General features: G+C 39.0%; 1 protein-coding gene across 50 annotated transcripts in view; it reads right to left on the bottom strand.

Annotated features, from left to right (window-relative positions):
* The window catches only part of CLASP2 (cytoplasmic linker associated protein 2), a 183,918-nt gene that overhangs the window by 47,378 nt on the left and 115,056 nt on the right, over nucleotides 1-21,484 (bottom strand). For 19 of the 50 annotated variants that reach the window (XM_058729221.1, XM_058729225.1, XM_058729223.1 and 16 more), the window contains 7 exons: nucleotides 19,313-19,483; nucleotides 18,761-18,868; nucleotides 14,722-14,784; nucleotides 13,630-13,736; nucleotides 11,942-11,965; nucleotides 10,298-10,542; nucleotides 7,603-7,666 (listed from right to left, as the gene is read on the bottom strand). In XM_058729221.1, coding sequence (XP_058585204.1) covers nucleotides 7,603-7,666; nucleotides 10,298-10,542; nucleotides 11,942-11,965; nucleotides 13,630-13,736; nucleotides 14,722-14,784; nucleotides 18,761-18,868; nucleotides 19,313-19,483 — 782 coding nt within the window. The remainder of the gene's footprint in view (nucleotides 1-7,602; nucleotides 7,667-10,297; nucleotides 10,543-11,941; nucleotides 11,966-13,629; nucleotides 13,737-14,721; nucleotides 14,785-18,760; nucleotides 18,869-19,312; nucleotides 19,484-21,484) is intronic. The other 31 variants (XM_058729230.1, XM_058729239.1, XM_058729238.1 and 28 more) reach the window with 3 other exon arrangements.

Here is a 21,484-nt window from a genome sequence, read left to right as displayed (position 1 = left end):
CTATCAGTGGTACTTACTAAGTGACAACATACACGCCTGTATCTATCGATCGATCGATCGATCGATCTAAAATATATATTGGGAATGTCACATAAAATTTCTTATGTGGCTGCCTTATCACAAAGAGTTCACTGCCAGATGTTGATATCCTCCCATAACCTTATCTAAAATTAAAGAAGAAAATGGAAAGTAGATATGCTAATATTAGGGTTAAAAATTTGATTTCAGAAAAGAAATTTGAGACCCACTGCTCCATAAACTGTTTTGTTTGCTTTTATGGAATGACATTTATAGAATATTAGAAAGTATATATGGGGAGATTGGGACTAATTATTTTTTTAGTAATTGCAAAATTTGGGAATTACTTTTTTAAATAATTCAACGGAACCAACCTTCAGTGGAATCGATTTATAACTCCACGTATCTCACACCTGTAATTTACTAGAAAACGACTAGACCACTGGAGCTATTACAGTTGAGGTGGTCTTTTCTTAATCTCACTTATGTCTTAGGTGTGCCAGTCATCAAATACAGAACAGAAGAACATCATCAAATTAGATCAATTAGTAGATTAAGAAGCACATCTCCAAACAGAATGACAGTTTGCATAACTGCAAATAGCATTTCGTGGATTGCAAAGGGTCCAACACTGCATGAACTCTTCGGGAGAGAAAATAGAGAAAAAGGGTTAATTTCACAGTCATGCAGTAAAGTTAGGTTTCCAACAAATATTGAACCAACTTACTCTCTATTGAGAGTTCCAACACAGGGGACAGCATGCAAAAAGAAAAAAAGAAAAAAAAGAAAAACACACAAATTAGTCGCCATCAATGCAAAGTCCCTGTATGGAAGAAAAACACTTAGAAAATAAAAGTGACAAATGTTTTTCAAAGTTTTGTGATAAACTCAAAGTAGTTTTTAAAATAAGAGTTAAATGAATAGTATGAGAGAAGAGTATGTGATTTTTCCTGTGTTTCTCCCTCACTTCCTTGCAAAAGAAATTTAAAACCAAAAACCAGAAAACCAACTTCTTTTCCAGACCCTAATATCCTTGAGGCTCAACTTCTAGAAAGAATCTAAGACTAACAGCCACCTGCCCCCCGTTTCTGAAGAGTGCCAGCATTTATGTCCAAAGCACAGCATCAAGAGTTTCTCTTTTCCTCTTCAGAAGCAGTACGTTCATAAGTGACTTCTGTGAAGGTTTAAAACAACCACAGCTGTCTGGAAATAAAAAGGAACCGTTTATGCCACAACTTTAAATCTTGCCCAGGTAAGATGTCTGTTATGGTGTCCTGATCCTAGGACACCTCTGCTGCCTAGCACACTCTTTAAGAGACCAGATGTGACCTGGGCACTCAAGTGTGTCCATTTTAGTAGCCACAGATTAAACTCCTACCCTAGCTATTCAAGACTCAAAGATAGGACCTCAAGAGGTAGGACTAGACGGACCATAAAATGCCAATTCACATCATGCACCTTGGTGAAGGTGGCTCTTTTCCAATAGTCTCTTCAGAGACAAATGTCAGAACACGTAAGATAACTTCTAGCATCTGACGCTCCTTACGTTTGAGGGGAAAAAATGAGTCTAGAGCAGTCCAAATAAAAATCTTCCCTGATCTCCTTAATTTTCAAACTTATTTAGTCTTGAAAAACTTACATGAGTGCTTGGCTTTCTAAAGGCTTTACATATATTAACTCATTTAAATATCCTCACAATCTTACGAGGTACTACTGATTATTAGCTATTCATTACTATTAAAACTTGATTTTACAGGTTAGGAAACTAAGGCACAGACTGCCAGTAAGTGCTGAGGCACATCTGCACCTAAGGATCTAGCTCTGCGATCCACACTTGTCACCGTGTTGCTCTCTCTCTCTCTGGAAAAGTATCAACAGGCTTTAAATCAGACATTTGTAGGGGCACCTGGGTGGCTCAGTCGGTTGGGCGTCCGACTTCGGCTCAGGTCATGATCTCACAGTCCGTGAGTTCGAGCCCCGCGTCAGGCTCTGTGCTGACGGCTCGGAGCCTGGAGCCTGTTTCGGATTCTGTGTCTCCCTCTCTCTCTGACCCTCCCCCATTCATGCTCTGTCTCTCTCTGTCTCAAAAATAAATAAAACGTTAAAAAAAAATTAAAAAAAATAAATCAGACATTTGTAGCTTCTGTTCTAAATTACTGTCATACATACATCATCACTTATTCCCAACTCTAGGTATCTGAAGTAAAAAAAAAAAAAAAAAAAAAAAAAAAAAAAAAAAAAGCGTAGCAAGTTATAGGCATATCAACTAACTTCAGCCTGCAAACTCTATTTGCCAGTCCTGCCCAGCGTCTACCTCCACGGGATTCAGAGAGTGCTCTTTTCTGGCCCTTCTTTTCTGGGGTGTCTGCCTCATTTACCAGAGCTCACCTGATACTTTAGTTGGACTCGGGTGTTTACCGTGAAATATGTAAGAGGGGAGCATTCTGGGGGCTGGAGAAGGAGATCCTATATGAAAGTGGACCGGGCTGCCCACAAACTGTTTCTCTAAGTATCCTGTTTCTGCTGAGGACAGCAGGTAGTCTGGATCGTGTTGGGCGTGAGAACAACTCTCGTTTATCATGGCAGCTGGGTAATACCCAGAAGGTGTGAACACAGGACTGAAGTGTTGATTTCCACCTAAAAAGACATGGGAAAATCCACCTAACCAAGCTCATGGAATGAGATGTCTCCCGAACACTGCGGCCCATTCTGGGGGCAACTCTTCAGAGAGTTTCTGCCCTGTGAGCTTTCAGGACAGTTGAGGTTATGGATAAGAGATTCCAGTTCAGAGTGGAGAGCTAACCCAGGTTTCAGGAACACAGAGAAATGTCCCTGATGGCATTTTTCAAGGCTATGAAAAAAAGTGCATGGCTCCTCTGGGGACATGGATGTAGTCCAGGCTGGGGTGAGAGTGAGGAAGGGACGACCAGCAAAACGATAGGCTCTGTCTGGGTGTTTTCTTGGGGACAGCGAGCAGTCACCGCAGGGTTTTAAGCTGGTAGAAAAGATCTGTCTCCTGTGCAAAGGACGCGGTGTGGAGCAGGTGCCACAGGCAACAGACCGCTCTGCCCCGAGTCAGCAGCGAGAGCAGAGAGAGGTTCAGAAGGCTGAACGAGGAGTGAGTGGAGTTGCCAGAGTGATGCCCAAATCCTTCCCCGGAGCAACGAGGGAACGGTGATTTCACGAGACGAGATAAAGCAACGCAGGAGTTCTGAGGCTGAAGATGGCCACGAGGCAGGAGACTACGTGCAAGAGAAAATATGGGCTGGAAGTGCACATCTGTGAGTCACCAGGTTCCCGCCAGTGGTAACGTAAGCTTCAGAGAAGGTACAGAATTAAAGACAAGAGCCTAGGGCAAGAATCGAAGCAACACCCATGCTCAGCAGAACGAGCAGAGAGAGAGGTGCCGTAAGACGAGGGGTACGAGAGAGACCGGCTAGGACACAACAGGCACATCATGCTCCTCAGAATGACAGAAAAGACACAGTGAATAACTGACAGCAAAGTTGAAAGGCAAAAAGGAATGTCAACCAGCAAACTGGAATTTATGAGAAGTCCCCGGAAGCCGAGAGGATAAGACCATCTCAGCGAAAAATAGAATACTTATTAATGTGGCTAACGACAGCTCTAAGGTGACACCTCCTTCTATTTCAACCGGAGGAGAGGTAGAAAGCATGAGTTTATGTGTAGTTACAGTGGCTGGTCTGGAGGCAGGAAATGGAGTTTCTGCTTGATGGCTTCCGTTTTCTGGGTAAGCTAGGAAGCCAGGACACCGTGCTTAGGGCATAAGATAGGTTGGGAGGTGAACGGGCTGCAGTTCTGAGGAGAGAAACTGTTTGACATGGTCTCCATGGAGAACAGAAGACAAAGAGGAGGATTCCTACATAGCACTGAGCACTAGACAAAAACCACAGATCAGTAGTGGAGAATGGCAGGAATACACATAGCTGATTTCACTCAGGGGCCGGTACAGTGTTTCCCTTCAAGAATCCTAACCTCCAACCAGGTGCCACGAGCTCCACGAGCAGATAGGTTCTTGAACCTATGTTTCTATTACAGTGTCAATAACTTAAGAATTAAGCATAAAAAACAGGGATCAGCAAACTATGGTTTGCACAATGGTTTTTACAATTTTAAATGGTTAAAAAAAACTTTTTTTTTTTAAGGCAATTTCGTGGGGTGCCTGGGTGACTCAGCCGGTTAAGCGTCTGACTCTTGGTTTTGGCTCAGGTCATGATCTCACGGTTCATGGGACTGAGCCTTGCATTGAGCTCTGTGCTGACAGGGTGGAGCCTGCTTGGGATTCTCTTTCCCTCTCTCTGCCCCTCCCTGCTCACTTGTGCACTCTCTCTCTCTTCTCTTAAAATAAATAACTTAAAAAAAAGTAGGCCTTTAGTATTACATAAAAAGGCAGTTTTGTGACACACGAAAATTAAAATTTCAAGGTTCATAAAGTTTTGTTGCAACCCAGCCACATTCATTTGCTTACATACTGTCTAAAGATTCCTTTGTGCTATATAATGTCTGAGTTGAGCAGTGGTGGCAGAGATCAATATGGATGCAAATATTTACCATCTTGCCCTTTACAGGGCAAAAAATGGTCAACTGATAAAGAACAAAACTGTGTTTGGAACGGGGCACTTGAGTGGGTGGCTCAGTCGGTTGAGCGGCTGACTCTTGATTTGAGCTCAGGTCATGATCACACGGTCGTGAGACTGAGCCCCACATTAGGCTCCAAGCTGAACATGAAGCCTGCTTAAGACTTTCTTGCTCTCGCTCTTGCTCTCTCTCACTCTCTCCCCTGCTCCCCTCCCTCCGCCCCTCTTCCCAGCTCATGCTTTCTCTCTAAAAAAACAAAACGAAAACAAAACCAAAAAAACACTGTATTTGGAAAGAAAAGCCACAACCATTGCCTGATCCTGAAGACGGGGCTGATGGTACTTTGTAAGATGGGGAGGGAGAAATCTGCTATTTTAATAATATCAGGATATAATGCAAAAGCTCAAATCAAACCCTGACATTTTAAACTCAGCACAGTATGGTGACATATCCAGCGTATTCTTTTTTCTTTTTTTTAATTGAGAGGCAATGTGAGCAGGGGAGGAGCAGAGAGAAAGGAGAGAGAGTGCCAAGAGGACTCCGTGCCCCGGGCAGTGTGCAGCCTGATGTGGGGCTTGATCCCAAGACCACAGATCATGACGTGAGCTGAAATCAAGAGTTGGATGCTCAACCAACTGAGCCACCCAGGAGCCCCATCCAGTCTATTCTCAATGAATTCCATTACTGGCAGGGCCTCTGACAATCACCAAACAAAAGTCAAACAGAAACAAATGAATAAAAATCCTCCCATCAGTCTTCGCTGAACTAAAAAAAACCTAATCAAACACACCAGATGGGTAAGAATTATATACTGTTATAAAACCTGATGAAGAAAACCCAAAAAAGTCATCTTTCTCACAACTCTAGGGAGGACTGTAGCTGGTTCTCTGAGTCTACTAAGGAAAGCCAAACATACGTGCTCGGTTCAGGTCCTTTACCAACATCAAACTCAATTTCCCTATTGGTCTCTAACAGCCTCTTTTAAAAAGCAGTTCTCGGGGCGCCTGGGTGGCGCAGTCGGTTAAGCGTCCGACTTCAGCCAGGTCACGATCTCGCGGTCCGTGAGTTCGAGCCCCGCGTCAGGCTCTGGGCCGATGGCTCGGAGCCTGGAGCCTGTTTCCGATTCTGTGTCTCCCTCTCTCTCTGCCCCTCCCCCGTTCATGCTCTGTCTCTGTCTGTCCCAAAAATAAAAAAAAAAATAAAAAAAAATAAAAAAATAAAAAGCAGTTCTCTTTATCACTGTATAAATCCTAGCATCCAACTAAATTGTATTATTGCCCTAACGAAAAATAAAAAATTGTGACTTTGAGAAATAATCCAGCCCTGGTCCTATACCTTCCAGTAGACAAGAATTTTACCACTTAATGAAGATGTTTTAAAATTCTGTTTTTAAAGGCTGTATAGATAATTATTAAAATATCATTTATAAAACAGGTCCATCCAGATCACAACTGTCTTGTCCTTTGGTTTATATTGCCAAGAAAATATTTCAACAACCAATTTGTTCAGGATTTATAGAACTTTTGCATTACAGGGAGTCCTACAGCTGTAATTAGTGGTAGGAATATAAGTATACAATGGTACAGTTATCTACATGCCCAGCTTGAAAATTATAAGCTGTATGTACGTATGTATGTATGTACGTACGTACGTACGTACTTATAATCTCTACACCCAATATGAGGCTTGAACTCATATAAGGCCCTGATGGCAAGAGTCACATGCTCTGTCAGTTGAGCCAGCCTGGTGCCCCTGAAAGCTGTGAACTTTAAAACAAACTGCTTGCCAACTGTGTTTTTAATCTTTGTTTTTAATGGGATCTTGTATTCTTGGATAAGATAAATGTATCTTCCGATAGAGGATAATCTTTGAAAATTGTTTTAAAGTAGAAGCAATTTATCACCTTCAGCTGGATTTTATTATGTATAAAATGGGATTTCATTATCTTTAGCGTTCCAAGTAATGAAAATCTTGAAAATAGAAAAAAAATGAGAATGATATGCGCAACAATAACGTGAAGACAGTAAAAAAAAAAAAAAAAAAAAAAAAAGCAAAATTCATTAATATTTTTCTTATAATTTCCCTTCCACATCTCCCTCTCACTTAGGTTAGAAATTCTCAGGTAGACAACTGGTAACCTAAAAAAAGATACTTAAAGTTTCACCACTGTCAGACACATTACTGAAAACAGAATAAACAAATACGTTTTATAACAGTACTATCCTGCAACGTAAACCAAAATTTCACAATACACATGCAGATTATGCCTCAGTATTTAAAATTAAGTATGTTTAAAAACTTTTTTTTTTTTGGCAATCTCCACACCCAATACAGGGCTTGAACTCACGACCCCGAGATCGGGAGTCACATGTTCCTCTGACTGAGCCAGACAGGCGCCCCTAAAATTAAGTATGTTTTAATCAACATTAAAAATTAAACAATGTTCTGAAAATTTTTATGGACTACTTCAATAAATAAAATGCTTTTTTGACTGTTCCTACGAAACCGTGGCCAACACTGTATTTTGTGCTTTTGTGTTATTTAATGGCAATTCTTTTCTACACAATTGCTCTTTTAAGAATATATTCACGTTAACCTTGCAAAAGAAGAAAACAGTAAGAAGCTCACAGAAACGTCTCTTTTTGACTTACCCCAATTTCTTTTTTTTATAAACAGTAAAAAGTTTCTAGTAATACAAATACATTCAGTTTGACTAATTCTGTGAGTTGTGCTTGTTACTATGTCCCTCAATTTATATAGTCTTAAGACAGTTCCTCTTTGGAGAAGCTTAAAAGGTTGCCAGTGAACAATTCCTAAATTATGTATGACATCAAACAATTTCAATTGTGTTTGAAAAGATTATTACCACTTTGAAGCAATAATAAAACGCAAACGGCCTACAGTGTTTTGCTATCACTTTACTTTTTTTTGCAGCACACAAATGACATCCCATAGGAGTAAATAATCTTAAATACTAAAACATACCTTGCCGTGAGGATCAGCAAACATTCTTGTGAAAATTTCACATAATCTTTTCAGTTCAACTCGACTGTCAAAATAATAAAATAGCTAATTAATATCTTGCTATAGGAAGAATTCGTTTAAAAGGAACTTTAGGGGTACCTGGGTGGCTCAGTCGGTTAAGCATCGGACTTCAACTCAGGTCATGACCTCATGGTGTCCAGTTTGAGCCACCAGGCTCTCTGCTGTCAGCACAGAGCCCGCTTCAGATCTTCTGTTTCCCTCTTCCTCCGCCCCACCCCTGGCTTCTTCTCTCTCTCTCTCTCTCCCTCTCTAATAAAAAAACAATGAAACCCAAAAACCAAAAAACAAAACTTTGGAGTAACCTTAGCTGTAATTAGCTTCTTACAAAAAGAAAGGCTAAAAAAAAACCAGTCCTCAAAATCATAAAGTTTGTGGGACTTACTAATCAGGAATAAACACAAATTTATCAAATGCAACAATAATCCTGTTGCAACCCACATTATCTTAAAAGTTGAAAGTTATATTAAAAGAAATACAGTTGTATTTCTTTAATGTAGCATGACAGGGGAAACTGTACAAATGACATTCCTAGCACACAAATTTTATCCTTTATTTTTATTTTTTAAAAACTTTTTATTTATTTTGAGAGACAGAGCATGCATGTGAGCAGGAGAGAGGGCACATGTGTGATATGGGGCTTGATCTCATGAATGGTGAGATCATGACCGGAGCTGCAATCAAGAGCCAGATGCTTGACCAAATGAGCCACCCAGGCGCCCCTGAATTTTTCCTTTAATTTTTTTTTTATTAAAAAAAAATTTTTTTTTTAACATTTATTTATTACTGAGAGACAGAGAGACACAGAGTGTGAGCATGGGAGGGGCAGAGAGAGAGGGAGACACAGAATCGGAAGCAGGCTCCAGGCTCTGAGCTGTCAGCACAGAGCCCAACGTGGGGCTCGAACCCATAAACTGTGAGATCATGACCTGAGCCGAAGTCAGATGCTTAACTAGGTAAGCCATCCAGGCGCCCCTGAATTTTCCCTTTAAATGCGAAGATGTTTTCTTAAATTTGGCCACCTGATGACTAAAAGCTTTCTAAACTATGCCTACTCCCTCGCCACTGAAAATGATATACTGAACCTAATATTAACCTAATCTTGATGGGGCCAGGAACAATATTATGATGATTTATTGCAATGATTCATGAAGTGTGATATACACACATTAGAATATATTAGGTAGTACATAAACATCTATTTTAGATCAAATAGTTCTAATACTTCCTAAAGTAAACATACAACTAGTAAATCTAACCCTGATTTCAGGTATCAAGTCAGGAAGTAGCCCTCTAATTTTCCAGTACCCTCAAACTTATGAATTATCTGAAACTAGTTTTTTTTTTTTTTTTTAAATGTTTACTTTTTATTTTTGGGAGAGTGACAGAGAGTAAGCGGGGGAGGGGGGGAGGGGCACAGAAAGAGAGGGAGACACAGAATCTGAAACAGACTCCTGGCTCTGAGCTGTCAGTGCAGAGCCTGACATGGGGCTCAAACTCACAAACTGTGAGATCATGACCTGAGCCGAAGTTGGACGCTTAACCGAATGAGCCACCCAGATGCCCCTGAAGCTAGGTTCTTAAAGGGGTTGGCCAGAGAAGTTTAAAACATTACAAAGATAAAGACAATAAAGAATTTAAGGGAAAAAAAAAGGAAGTAAAAACCATTAGGAAAGGAAACCAAATCAAGTCAAACCAAACTAAAAACCAATATAAAGTTCTGTTGCATTTCTTTTATTTTATTTTATTATTTATTTATTTATTTTTTATTTTTTTAATGAAGTTTATTGTCAAATTGGTTTCCATACAACACCCAGTGCTCATCCCAAAAGATGCCCTCCTCAATACCCATCACCCACCCTCCCCTCCCTCCCACCCCCCCCCCATCAACCCTCAGTTTGTTCTGTTTTTAAGAGTCTCTTATGCTTTGGCTCTCTCCCACTCTAACCTCTTTTTTTTTTTTTTCTTTTTTTTCCTTCCCCTCCCCCATGGGTTTCTGTTAAGTTTCTCAGGATCCACATAAGAGTGAAAACATATGGTATCCGTCTTTCTCAGTATGGCTTATTAAGTTCTGTTGCATTTCAATACACTGGTCAACTTTTTTTTTTTAAATAAACCAGTTTTAATTTTATGTACACTTTATTATTTTTAATTTTAAAAATAACTTTTTTCATTAACTTGTATTTGTGAATACAAAGTTTCCTTTTAAATAAAAATTTCTAGGGGCGCCTGGGTGGCGCAGTCGGTTGAGCGTCCGACTTCAGCCAGGTCACGATCTCGCGGTCCGTGAGTTCGAGCCCCGCGTCGGGCTCTGGGCTGATGGCTCGGAGCCTGGAGCCTGCTTCCGATTCTGTGTCTCCCTCTCTGCCCCTCCCCCGTTCATGCTCTGTCTCTCTCTGTCCCAAAAAAAAAAAAAAACACAAAAAAAAAACGTTAAAAAAATAAAAAATAAAAAATAAATAAATAAAAATTTCTAGTTTAGATAATACAGATGGCCTTGGAGACTGGGAAAATATTTTGGTATCACCTTCTGAATTTAAAACAAGTCTGTTCCCATACGAATATCTTGAAAGTGTCCTGGGAACAAAGTTGAAAGTGCGAACCTGACAGGACAATTATTTTAAGATAATAAACTCACCTTAGCGTTCTCTGATTTTTTAGCAAGTTTTGTAGCCCCAGGAGGCCTTCTTTCCTTTCTGACCAGTTGGAACTGGCACATCTATTGAGGACCTCGGCCACATCTTCCGTCTGCCTCATGTAGGTAGGAATACTGCCATTTCGAGAGCTATACGAGCGTTCTGAACAAGCACTCGATGCATCGCTGTTGGCGTCATCATCTGAATGCATTCCGTAGGATTCGTATCTTCTTCGAGCAGGCTTTTTCTGTTACACATAAAGACTCTCATTAGCAGTAGCCAAAAGAATGTACTGGTATTTCACAATTTCTACTGACCACAAAAGGACTGTTTTTTTGTTTTTTTTTTTTTAAATCAGTACCAAGCATGCGTCTAAGCACTGTAATAATAAAATTATTATCAATGTTGTATCCATCGATAACTGGTTTTATTTTCAATATTTAGTTGTGCTTCAGAAAACAGGTTTTAGAAGTTAGTAGACAATGAGATAGTTTTTAATGATGGGATATAGTGGAAACAGAATAAGGCTACACGAAAGTTCATGTATGTAAAGTGAGAAGTGCTCAACTTGTGGGTTTTTCCTTTTCACGGAAACCAAAGAACGACTAGTATATATTTTAGATGAAGAGAAATTACTGGGAATTTGAGTTGGTAAGAAGAGAACATTACTTTATTTTTTTTGAATATTACTTTTTTAAAGGATGAGAATGGGTCAGAAAAACACGTTTTCTTATATGAACTTCTACTTTTGCCTGTGTATCTTCTCTTTTCTCTAGTCTCCCTTTTACTTCAGCTACTGCTTCTCTTGTCACTCTTTCTTCCCTTGTACCCAACCCTCAAGTCTCCTAGAGAAGTAAAATACAGACATCATGAGAATGATGAGAACCTATTTTGCTTACTATTATTTTTAGGAGGCAAGCTCCTTGAGGGCCCTCCATGTTTTCCCCAACGTGTCTATACCGTCTATTTCAATAAATGCAAGAAAGTCCACTTAGATTCGCTTTCTTTACATCTGAAGCTTACCGTTTAATATATGTAACTAATTATGCCTTGCATACTAAAAATGAAATGAGCAAATAGTTTATTTGAGATTTCCTTGGAAGAATTGGAGATACATCTTTATATAATCTGGTATTTGAATTTAGGCTAATGAACAGTGAAGACATTTCTAGAAACATGTTAATAAGCACAAGAATTTAAAACAGTTCCAGATGGCTGTAAATTCTCCAAAGTCTAAAATCTTAAAAAAACAAACTTGAATTTAATTCAAAACAGTTTTATAAAGACATTTCCATCACTAAATGCCTCTTACTGATTTAGAGACACCAAGTTAATTTAGAATGTGATAATGTGCTATGTCCTGTGCTGGGCTCCAGGATCAGTCTTGTTACAGACATAAGTGTCAATGGTATCACCTCATCTGTATGGAGCAGTCAAGCTTAAAGGACAAGAACCCCCACAGGACATTCTATCCAAGAAGTATCTCCCTATTAATAAGCATATATACAGAAAAGTGGGTGTATTAAAGGATCTTATTACTTCCACTTGAATATTTATTTTATAGAAGACTATCATCTGTTAAACTGATGAAGCAAAGGAAAAAAGTTATGGTATCATAAGATGTCAGAAAACAGCAATGTCTATACCTTAGTCCGTATGTCTCCTAAGAGCTGAGCGCAGTAAATTTTTAAAGAGAAAAATTGAAAATAATGAAGAACATTTTGCTAAACAGCACAATGAAGCAGGCATAAACAATGCCCATAATCAGAAACAGTAAGTTTTGTTTGTATACAGATACATAAAAACTGCTTAGTAGCAGAGTAGATCTTCAACCTTGGCAATATCCTTTAGTCCTAAGCTACGAGAATATTCCCATAACCAGTTTCCTAAAGAAACTAACATTTTCTTTCTAATTGGATCCTTTTGTCATTTCCAAAGTTAACTTTGTTTCTATGATTTTCCCCAGGTCCAAATTAGGCTTAATCAAGTTTTTTTTCTAGAAATTGATAGTTACAACTGGAATATCTAAACTATGCAAATAATGGAAGTAGACCGAAGGGGATTATTGGGATTTAGCTTTTAGCCCTGGTGGCTAAATACCCCTTATATAATCCAAACACACCTTAGTGTTAGAAGTAATAGTTCAAAAATAACCCATTCAATTCATAAAACTTATGTGAGCACAATTTAACTGGTACAACTTCCATCTAAAAAGAAACTAGAAAACATGATTTAAGGAATACGTTGATTAGGAATAGTAAATTTAAAGCACTTGACTGATCGTCAGAACAAGATGTGATCAATATATCCCATGCCCAAGAGAACAAAGTTCCTACCTAGTTGTATTATTTATAAAAAATTAAATAACGGAGGTAAAGGGGAAAATTCCGCACTTAAAGACTGTTAGCGCAGAACTACACATGTGATTACATTTCCTGTACTACAGCTATGATCGGCAGATATTTTTTTAAAAGTTTTTTCCAAATACATGTGGCATAAATTGTATTATAGCAACACTGGTTAAGATGTGATACACAGTTTTAAAAGGCACGACGTATTTTTTTTTTTTATTTCAGAGCAAAGATGAGGACTTTTATAAGTTATGATAAGTAACTGAGTAAATGCTTCTTAAATATAGATGGGATTAATATAATTTGAAAGAGGAAGTGCAGACCGAATTGATGTGGGAGATTGGCAGAAACCAACTGTATTCACTGTTTCAAATGATACTCCCTTCATAATTTTAAGTGAGAAAAACAACGGTGATATATGGACAGCACTCTTCTGACAAACTATCATGGATCTGTAGATGATGTTTTTAAATCTCACTCCTTAACATGTCAGGCATAACAAACCAGGAGGGTATCTTAATTATAATTTGTCTTGAAGTCGTGCTTCTCTCAGCTCAGAAAAATACAAGCAAGTAAGACTAAATAAAATCCTACCCCGAACTAAAACAATGCCTAAATACTCCAAACGTGAAGCAAGCCTTGAAACGTATGGCTGCAGTGCACCCATTTATGTACTAAATCTGCCCTTACTCTTCGTGGACGACAGTGCCCCAAACACATCCTCATGTTAACAACATCAATATTCACATTATATTCCTGACACCCCATCAACTACTTCTGGCCCTCGCTTCAAATTCTGACCGAGTAACAGGGACCAAGAACTGATGACACAACTCTGCTTTTTCCATGGCCCACGTTTGATCTTCCTAGATTGAATCCACTAGCTTTTCCCCGTGACCTTCCCCACATTGGGGGACCGGCTTACCCACACGTGAGTTTCGTAATTGGAATATCTCTAATGAAAAGGAAATGGAGAAGAGTACCAAGGCATCTGCTACGGCCTCCTCCACGTCAGAGCCTGTGTTCAGGACTCGCATGGCACTGACAGAAGACGACAGTCGGCTCGATTGGCTCATCCCATACCCTGGACCTAATTCATCAGAAGGAGGAAAAGAGCTTTGAGAGAGTCATAAATGTAACAGCGTCACATTGGAAACTTCAAGATCCTTAAGGGGAGGGGAGGGAAAAAAACAAAACAAAACAAAAAAAAACCAATGGGGCAAAGCATTTTAAAAGCAATTCTGTATTTTCTGGGTACATTTGGTCTTTGGTCAAATAAAATGGTAAAGGCAATTAAATTACTGACAGTGTATGGAAAATAAATTTAAAGAACAGTAGCTATGATACATTTATGACCAGAAAATAGAAGAAAGCATGGGTGGCTAACTAAGGGCTTGTGAATCTACAGCCCTGGCCATTAATCCAGCTCTATCAGCCAGGCAAATCTCAGCCATGCAGGTGAGCCATGGAGGAGTCTAGAACACACGTCAAACCTCAAACCAATGAAGATGAGGGAACTCAGTGAAGCTACACCAGTCTACAGGGAAAACCCGCCAATTGTTGTCTCTTCTCCGTCAGGAGAGGGTTTCATTCTACAACTAAGATATGCCCTTCGACATCTGTTAAGCACCTAGTGTGTGCCCAACACTCTGAGGTATGTAAAGACAAACCAGAGATGGATTCTCCCCCTCAACTACTTTCTACACCATCATTTACAATTAAAACACTTCATCCACCATTTTGGTTTTTTTTTTTTCCAAAACATGTAAAAAGATGAAGTACATAATTGAGAACAGAAAACAATTCCATATTTAAAAATGACATAACTTAGATTACATACACACAAAAAGGCTATCTGTCAGTGAGAAAAATGCTCAAATAAGGTTGTGGGAGGGGGAAAAGTTACTTGGGGGAAAATTAAAAAAAAACACACAGATGATTTATTATCTGACAAATCAAATTTAAACAAAAACAAAGTGATTTAAAAACACGAATATACCATTCAATGGAAACTGAAAAGGACAAAAATCTGAGATGAATGCACAGATGATAGTGAAAATGTACTCATCCTTCACCTGAGGCCCCATACACATCGGGGGCGTAGAGGGCACCAGTAGATCTGGAATGGTGTCTGGAGGCTGGAATAACAGGACCATACAAACCTCATCTATTACCACAGAAACAAGGAATAGTGGCAGCACTATAGTCAGGCAAGGAGACTTAGTCAACACTGGTATTACTAGTAATAGGTAAGGATCAGAATACTGCCAAGCAAGGCAACTGAACATCAGGACCGTAACATTATCCTCGACACACAGAAGATCTTACACCTAAGGGGACAGACACAAGCCCACAGGAGACAAAAAAAAAAAAGCAAGTATTCAAATGGAAGGAAATGTCGAAAGTACAAGCATGAGACAAAAAAATGAACACCATAGTTTAAAAAAAAAAAAAACCACCATGGTAACTAGTAACCAATAATACACCTAAATCCTTTAGTCCCGAACCCAACGAGGCAGGTATTACTGTTCCATGTCATAGATGGGCAAATTGAAGCAGACAGGGACGCTAATTAACGTGACCAAAGCCACACTACGAGTAAGTGATACACCTCGGTATCTGTACTCTTTCAAGGCCTTTGCTCTCGAATGGTACATGTGCCGTCTTCACATCGTTCAAAAGATAACATACCTCACTTACGTTAATCAAACATTTTCCATAACGGTTCACAGAATACAAGTTCTGCATTCGGTAAAAGATTTAAATATCAAAGACATGTGAATGTAAAAAAAGGATATCAATAATACAATCAAAAGACCTACAAAAGGTCTCCCTATATTTATGTCATGTTTCTCTACGTCTAATTTTAGCATATTTTAAGTTTCATACATTAAAACCCCGATTTTCACAACACCATAAAGTCCATCTTCTTCCTACATAAATATTAAAGATTCATTTTAATATTTAATGAAATAGATTACTCATAGTTAGAAAGTTACTCTTCTTCAGATATATATATATATATATATATATATATATATATATATTTTATTCAAAAATTTTTTTAATGTTTATTTATTTTTGAGAAAGAGAGACAGAGTGTGAGTGAGGGAGGGGCAGAGAGTGGGAGACAGAGAATCCGAAGCAGGCTCCAGGCTCTAGGCTCTAGGCTCTAGGCTCTGAGCTGTCAGCACAGAGCCCGATGCGGGGCTTGAACCCTTGAACTGAGAGATCATGACCTGAGCCGAAGTCGGACGCTTAACCAACTGAGCCACCCAGGTGCCCCTCTTCAGATATATTAATTAGAGCAGTTAAAATACTTTTTTACAAAAAGTTTATTTACTATTTTGAGAGAGAGAAAGTGAGCAGGGAAGGGGCAGAGAGAAAGGGAGAGAGGGAGAATCCCAAGCAGTGGGATTAGTCCCCAACGTGGGGACTAAACTGACAAACTGTGAGATCATGACCTGAACCGAAATCAAGAGTCGGATGCTTAACCAACTGAGCCACCCAGGTGCCCCCAAAACACTTTATTACATGAATCACTCTTTTCTTTGCCACTGGACCTTAATGAATGCAAAAATGATCAAAAGGATTGAGACAAAGGATTAAACAGAATGCTGCTCAAAATGTTTAATCAGACTCTAAGAGGTGACTGCTGTTGTTAATAAAACATAATACATAGTTTTAATTCTACCTGAAACAATTTTTAAAATGGTGACCGTTGAGTCAATATGAACATGCCCAATGGATGAAAATTTGTGAAAAATTTTATGGTATCAATGGTGGCTGAAGGTAAGAGGTGAGTCGCGCCACTCACATTCTTGTAGGAACATAAGCCTATTTTTTGAAACTTGGCTCCAGAAGTAAACTGCAACTAGGGTACAAGTTCCAGAGAAGTTCAGCTTTGCTCAGCTCTGATTTATTTCTGATGCTTTAGAGCCCTTACACCGGTTCTGTGCCCCAGCTGAATGCATAGCGAACTACGGGGCTCACTTGCTGAACGGCGACATTCAAGTCGGAGGTGAAAAAAGAGATTCACCGGGTAAAGCCAGTAAGGACGGCAGAATGCAGGCAGACGCCACCGACACCGGGGATGGGAAGGGTAACCTGATCTCCGAGGCGGCTACTCCTCACCTGTCTTATAAGAGGGCGGATCTGCTACCTTTACGAAGCAGCATCCAGATATAAATAAAAGGGCTACAAACATCAATTCTCCTAAAACTACAGGATTAAAAGATCTAATCTTCTTTAACCCAAATAGAATGTTTCATTAGAATCAGGAAAACAGCTTCCTGTAATAATAGAAATTTAAGTGATTTAACTTGTCAAATGGAGGCTTTGAGATGAATCTAGAAAATTAATGGCTAGCTACCATTTCTCTTTAAAAAGACCTAGTAGCAAGGCTTATTTTTTAAGTGATTCATGGTTGGTTATAAATTTCCTCTCATGTCTGACTACTGCACAGGTTTAAAAGGTACAGAAACAGATTTTGTTTTCTTCTTGATATCTCATGCTTTCTAATAATTCTGCAGTACGGCATTATGCAAATACAGGTGTTACCCCATTAAAAACATCTAAGATCTCTTTGTACAGAAGTACAAGGAAACTACTTCGAGGCAAGCAGTCAGAGCTTGGTCAGATGACCAAGTGCTTACTGTGTGCCAAGCACTGTTGTCTATGTTCTCTCGTTTATAGCTTCTTCAAAACAATCCTAACAAGTGCATGCTATTCATGTCCTACTTTTACAGATGGGGAAACTCAGGTACAGAAGTTACAGAGCCCAGGCCGTCTGACCCTAGAGCACAGGCTCTTAAACCATCACATGCCCACTCACTTTCTTCAACTCTTCAAGATGGCATGCTTACTTTATACAAACGTAGCATTTATTTCATTTTTAAACATATACACACGAACATATACCATGTACATCTATACGCAGGCACGTGTGCATATGCACATACATAGTCTGCATATGAACTAAAAATACTGTATATGACTCTTGCATATGAGTTAAAAACATCCCTGGCAAAGCACTGGAAGGGAACTCTTCACCCGGAACTAGAACGCACGCATCAAAGGCCGAGGATGTCCCTATCTGTGTCCCCAGCGCAACAGGGTTTTCTAGGTCGGTACACGACAGTCCAGTGACTTATTTGAACCAAATGGCCCAGAGAACAAGAATTTAACCTCTGGATGTTCTACACTAACATGTCTATTGAAGGAAATAATAATTCCACTTGGCAGAACTGCACCATGTGCAGAACTATGTTGTACTTAAAAGTCACAAAATCTGAAGAGCAAATCTCTAAGTATTACAGTAATCTCTGTTTTGTGGAATTAAAAGAAAAAATCTGAAAAGGCTTTAGGTATGTATATATAAACAAAGTACTAGTTAAAAAGCTGAAAGACCATGCAGAAATTCTAAAACATTTCAATGTAAAAAATTCTGCCTCTCTGATTATTCTCAAAAATTGTTAAGTTTAAAAAATCATTTACTATTTTTATAGCTGAGGTAAATATACTATTATAGGGAAGGACATAGTATAATCTCTATAATCAGGAACACAGAGGTTTTACAGCAGTGACACAACACAAGCTAATATATGCGGAACAACTATTAACCTGTATAATTACTATTTTATATACTAACCATTTTAGTAAGTAGTTCATATGGTATTTTGCAGCACTCTTTCCGGTAAATATCTAAGGTGAAATGTTAGTATTTCTGCTGAAAAAACCAATAGCATTTATCTTATCAAATGAAATGGTCCATACTTCACATGAGAGTAAATATTTAGCTATTATCTTTAAACTTTATAGGTTTATTTCTTAAGATAAATCTTGAACTCCACATCCTGTAGTCCAAATCTATGTGCTATTTACTTGATTACGAAGACAATCTGTTTATACAAGGTCTAGCCTACTCATTTCAACAAGTAAATGTCAAAGGAATTGCCAAACCTATAATTTCCTTACGACTCTTTCTTCTGTCAGGGCAGAAAAGAGAGGCAAAGAAAGACACAGTCGAAGAAAGCTAAGCCCTAAGTACACGGAAGTTATCTGATGGCGATAACAGGGCAAAGAAACGCACCCGACACCTGCGCAGGTACCTACCGAGGGGCTGAAAAGAACGAACAGGACTTGTGTCCCGGCTGCTCTCCCGACTGGCTTCCCGGCTGCACCCTTGACTCACACTTGGTCGAGGAATACGACTGCTTCGGGCTGGTACAAAGAAACAGCCGCAGAGAAAGGGAGGAAACAAAAGACAGAATTTGCATTTTTGATATGTTAATTTTAGTTTTCTTTCTCAAAAACTGATTAATAGGTTAAGTTGTACTAAGGCTGAGAAGAAACTACTCTTGCTAAGGTATTACCAGGAATACGATACAGGTAAATTTGAATACAGTCCTCCAGTTTGTATGAGATTAGAAGGGTAAAATAGTATTTTGCAAACATAAGTAGGCTGCAAATAAAAAGCTTTAAAATAGACTTTAAAATTATACTTTCAAGGTAAAATACCTAATTCAATTTACAACCTGTATTTAAATTCTCCCTGAACTCTCAGTTGTTTTCTTCTAGCTTCTAAGCACCCAGCTGAAGTCTTCACTGTTACCCAAGCCTGGAATACAAACGAAGAGGTCCCAAGTCTCACAAAGAAGACCTTACCCACGGACAGCCTAGACGGACTAGCCTCTCTGCTACACCCCTGGCTCCGTGGGATCTTGCTTCTCTTTGGCGCCGAGGCGGAATTGACCAAGACTCTCTGAACACCAGAGCTCACAGTGGAGAGGGCTGTTGTGCTCAGAACTCTTCCCGGAGACCCGGACCGGCTGCCAGCTGAACACCAAACACACGTGCAAGTGTTACGACGTGAATTCGAAGAGAACTTGTTGAAAGGATAAAAATTCAAGAAATACACCTGAGGAGACTGGGACAGTATGGCAAGTTCTAAGTTCAAAGGAAATGGACTGAGGAAGACATGTGCATAGAATCATAACCTGGAAAAAAAGGTATGCTGTATATACTAGGACTGAAGAGTGAATCATATAAAATATATTTTCAGTTTTGGGGGGTATAAGATGTTATGTTTTTAATAAGGGCAACACTAACAATAGTATGTTTGTTTCACAACACAAATAGTATAAAGGATTTCCAAAAAAAAAAATAACTTATCTGACAATACATTTCATGTGGCTGAGGCTATATGTTAAAACTATATATTTATAAGGAACGAAATTAGTCATTACGTTATTTCTATCTTTTTGTTAAGGATATAATAAACATTTGCTTCCTGTGAAACAGCTGGCCTTCCTGAGATGCTTCTGAATGGGTATGACAAAATTATTTTGTTACTATGTATACTTTTAATTTTCACAAAATTAAATTTTAAAGGTTTACAAAATTGGGCCGGCTGAAAAAGAAACTTGCTTTTTGCCTTCACACCGCAAGGGGATCTTGGGCGGCCACATCCAGGGTGGAGACGCAGAAGTACTGACAGTAAAAGAGAACTAACAGCAAATGTCGGAGAAGTCTGACCCTTTCCCAACCAGTGATTCTCAGTCTTGGAAGGCAGAGGACACGTGGGCCGGGGGAAAGAGAGAGGGAGCCGGACAAAATCTCAGAGACTGGGGCGAGGATTAAGAGATGGGCTCCTTGTCAATCAAAACATTTTACGTCTGCACTGAATGGGAAAACAAACTAGGTCAACTCTAAGACGTAATTTAACTCTACATTCTGAATGGCAGCGTTATAAAAAAGGTGAACTTGCACTTAAATAAATGAAAGCAACTTTTCCCCTTTGTTGGGCATCGCTTCTCTTCACCAACGGGGCGGTCACTGCTCACCTTGATAATCTTATTTCATTTCCAGAGAGCAAAACCCAAAGACTCAAGTGCCAATGTGGTCAAGCAGGAGATGTTTATGAGGGAGGAGCACTGAGTGTGAGGCAGGGAACGGTGACTTTTCAGCTCCAGCCAGCTGTGTCTTGAGGCAAGACTAGCCAGGTTTTAGGGTTTTGTAAAAAAAATGAAAACTCTCAAAGTTCCTCATTTTTATCATGGTGTGTAGACCAAATAATACATGAATGGAGGCAGGCTGGATATTGTCCACGGGCTGCTGATCTGTGACCTTCACTGTAGCTTTCTTGGCATGGTCTTGCTGAATACGATTTAAATTCATGCTTAATTCACAAACTTTATCAGCACACAAATTTTAAATTATCTTCCATTGGTTATAGCAATACTGTATAAAAGCAGTGTTTCCAATGAAATTAACAATTTATTTGAATAGAAGTAATTCTAAGTTATTACAGGGAAATTATTCAACTCTACTTTAAAACGATGGCTCGTTTGAATTATCTCTTGGTGTTTCAGGTGAAGAATCTTCAAAGTAGGTTTTTTTCAGTTATAACCTTAAGGATACCCACAAGGCACCTATTTTCTCCATGCAGTATCTAAACTAAACATACACACCAAAACATCCAAACACCCAACATGCCACAAACTCACAATGCAAGATAAGCCAATGGAGTATTTTATGGGAACACTTGCAACGATATAAAAAGTATAAATAATGAGCTGAATGAACACATACAATATGATATTCTGTTAAAACTGATATAAATTTTAAGGGGTGAAGGTGTTGGTAGGAGACCGGAGAATTTCTTGAAATGTGTGGGTCTATTCAGCAGAGAGGAAACATGCAGGACTGAAGTACAGTAATCACTCCACCGGTTCTGGATTAACTGCATTTATCAAAATCATGCAAGCTCACCCTCTATTTAAATTCATTTATACCCTCTCCTAGAAAATAAAATCAGCAATGTTTATTTTGCTTTCA

The sequence above is a fragment of the Neofelis nebulosa genome, chromosome 5 (genome assembly GCF_028018385.1).
Source record: "Neofelis nebulosa isolate mNeoNeb1 chromosome 5, mNeoNeb1.pri, whole genome shotgun sequence".
NCBI lineage: Eukaryota > Metazoa > Chordata > Mammalia > Carnivora > Felidae > Neofelis > Neofelis nebulosa.
Note: the sequence above shows the minus strand (reverse complement) of the source record. Positions and strands in the feature narration are given on the sequence as shown.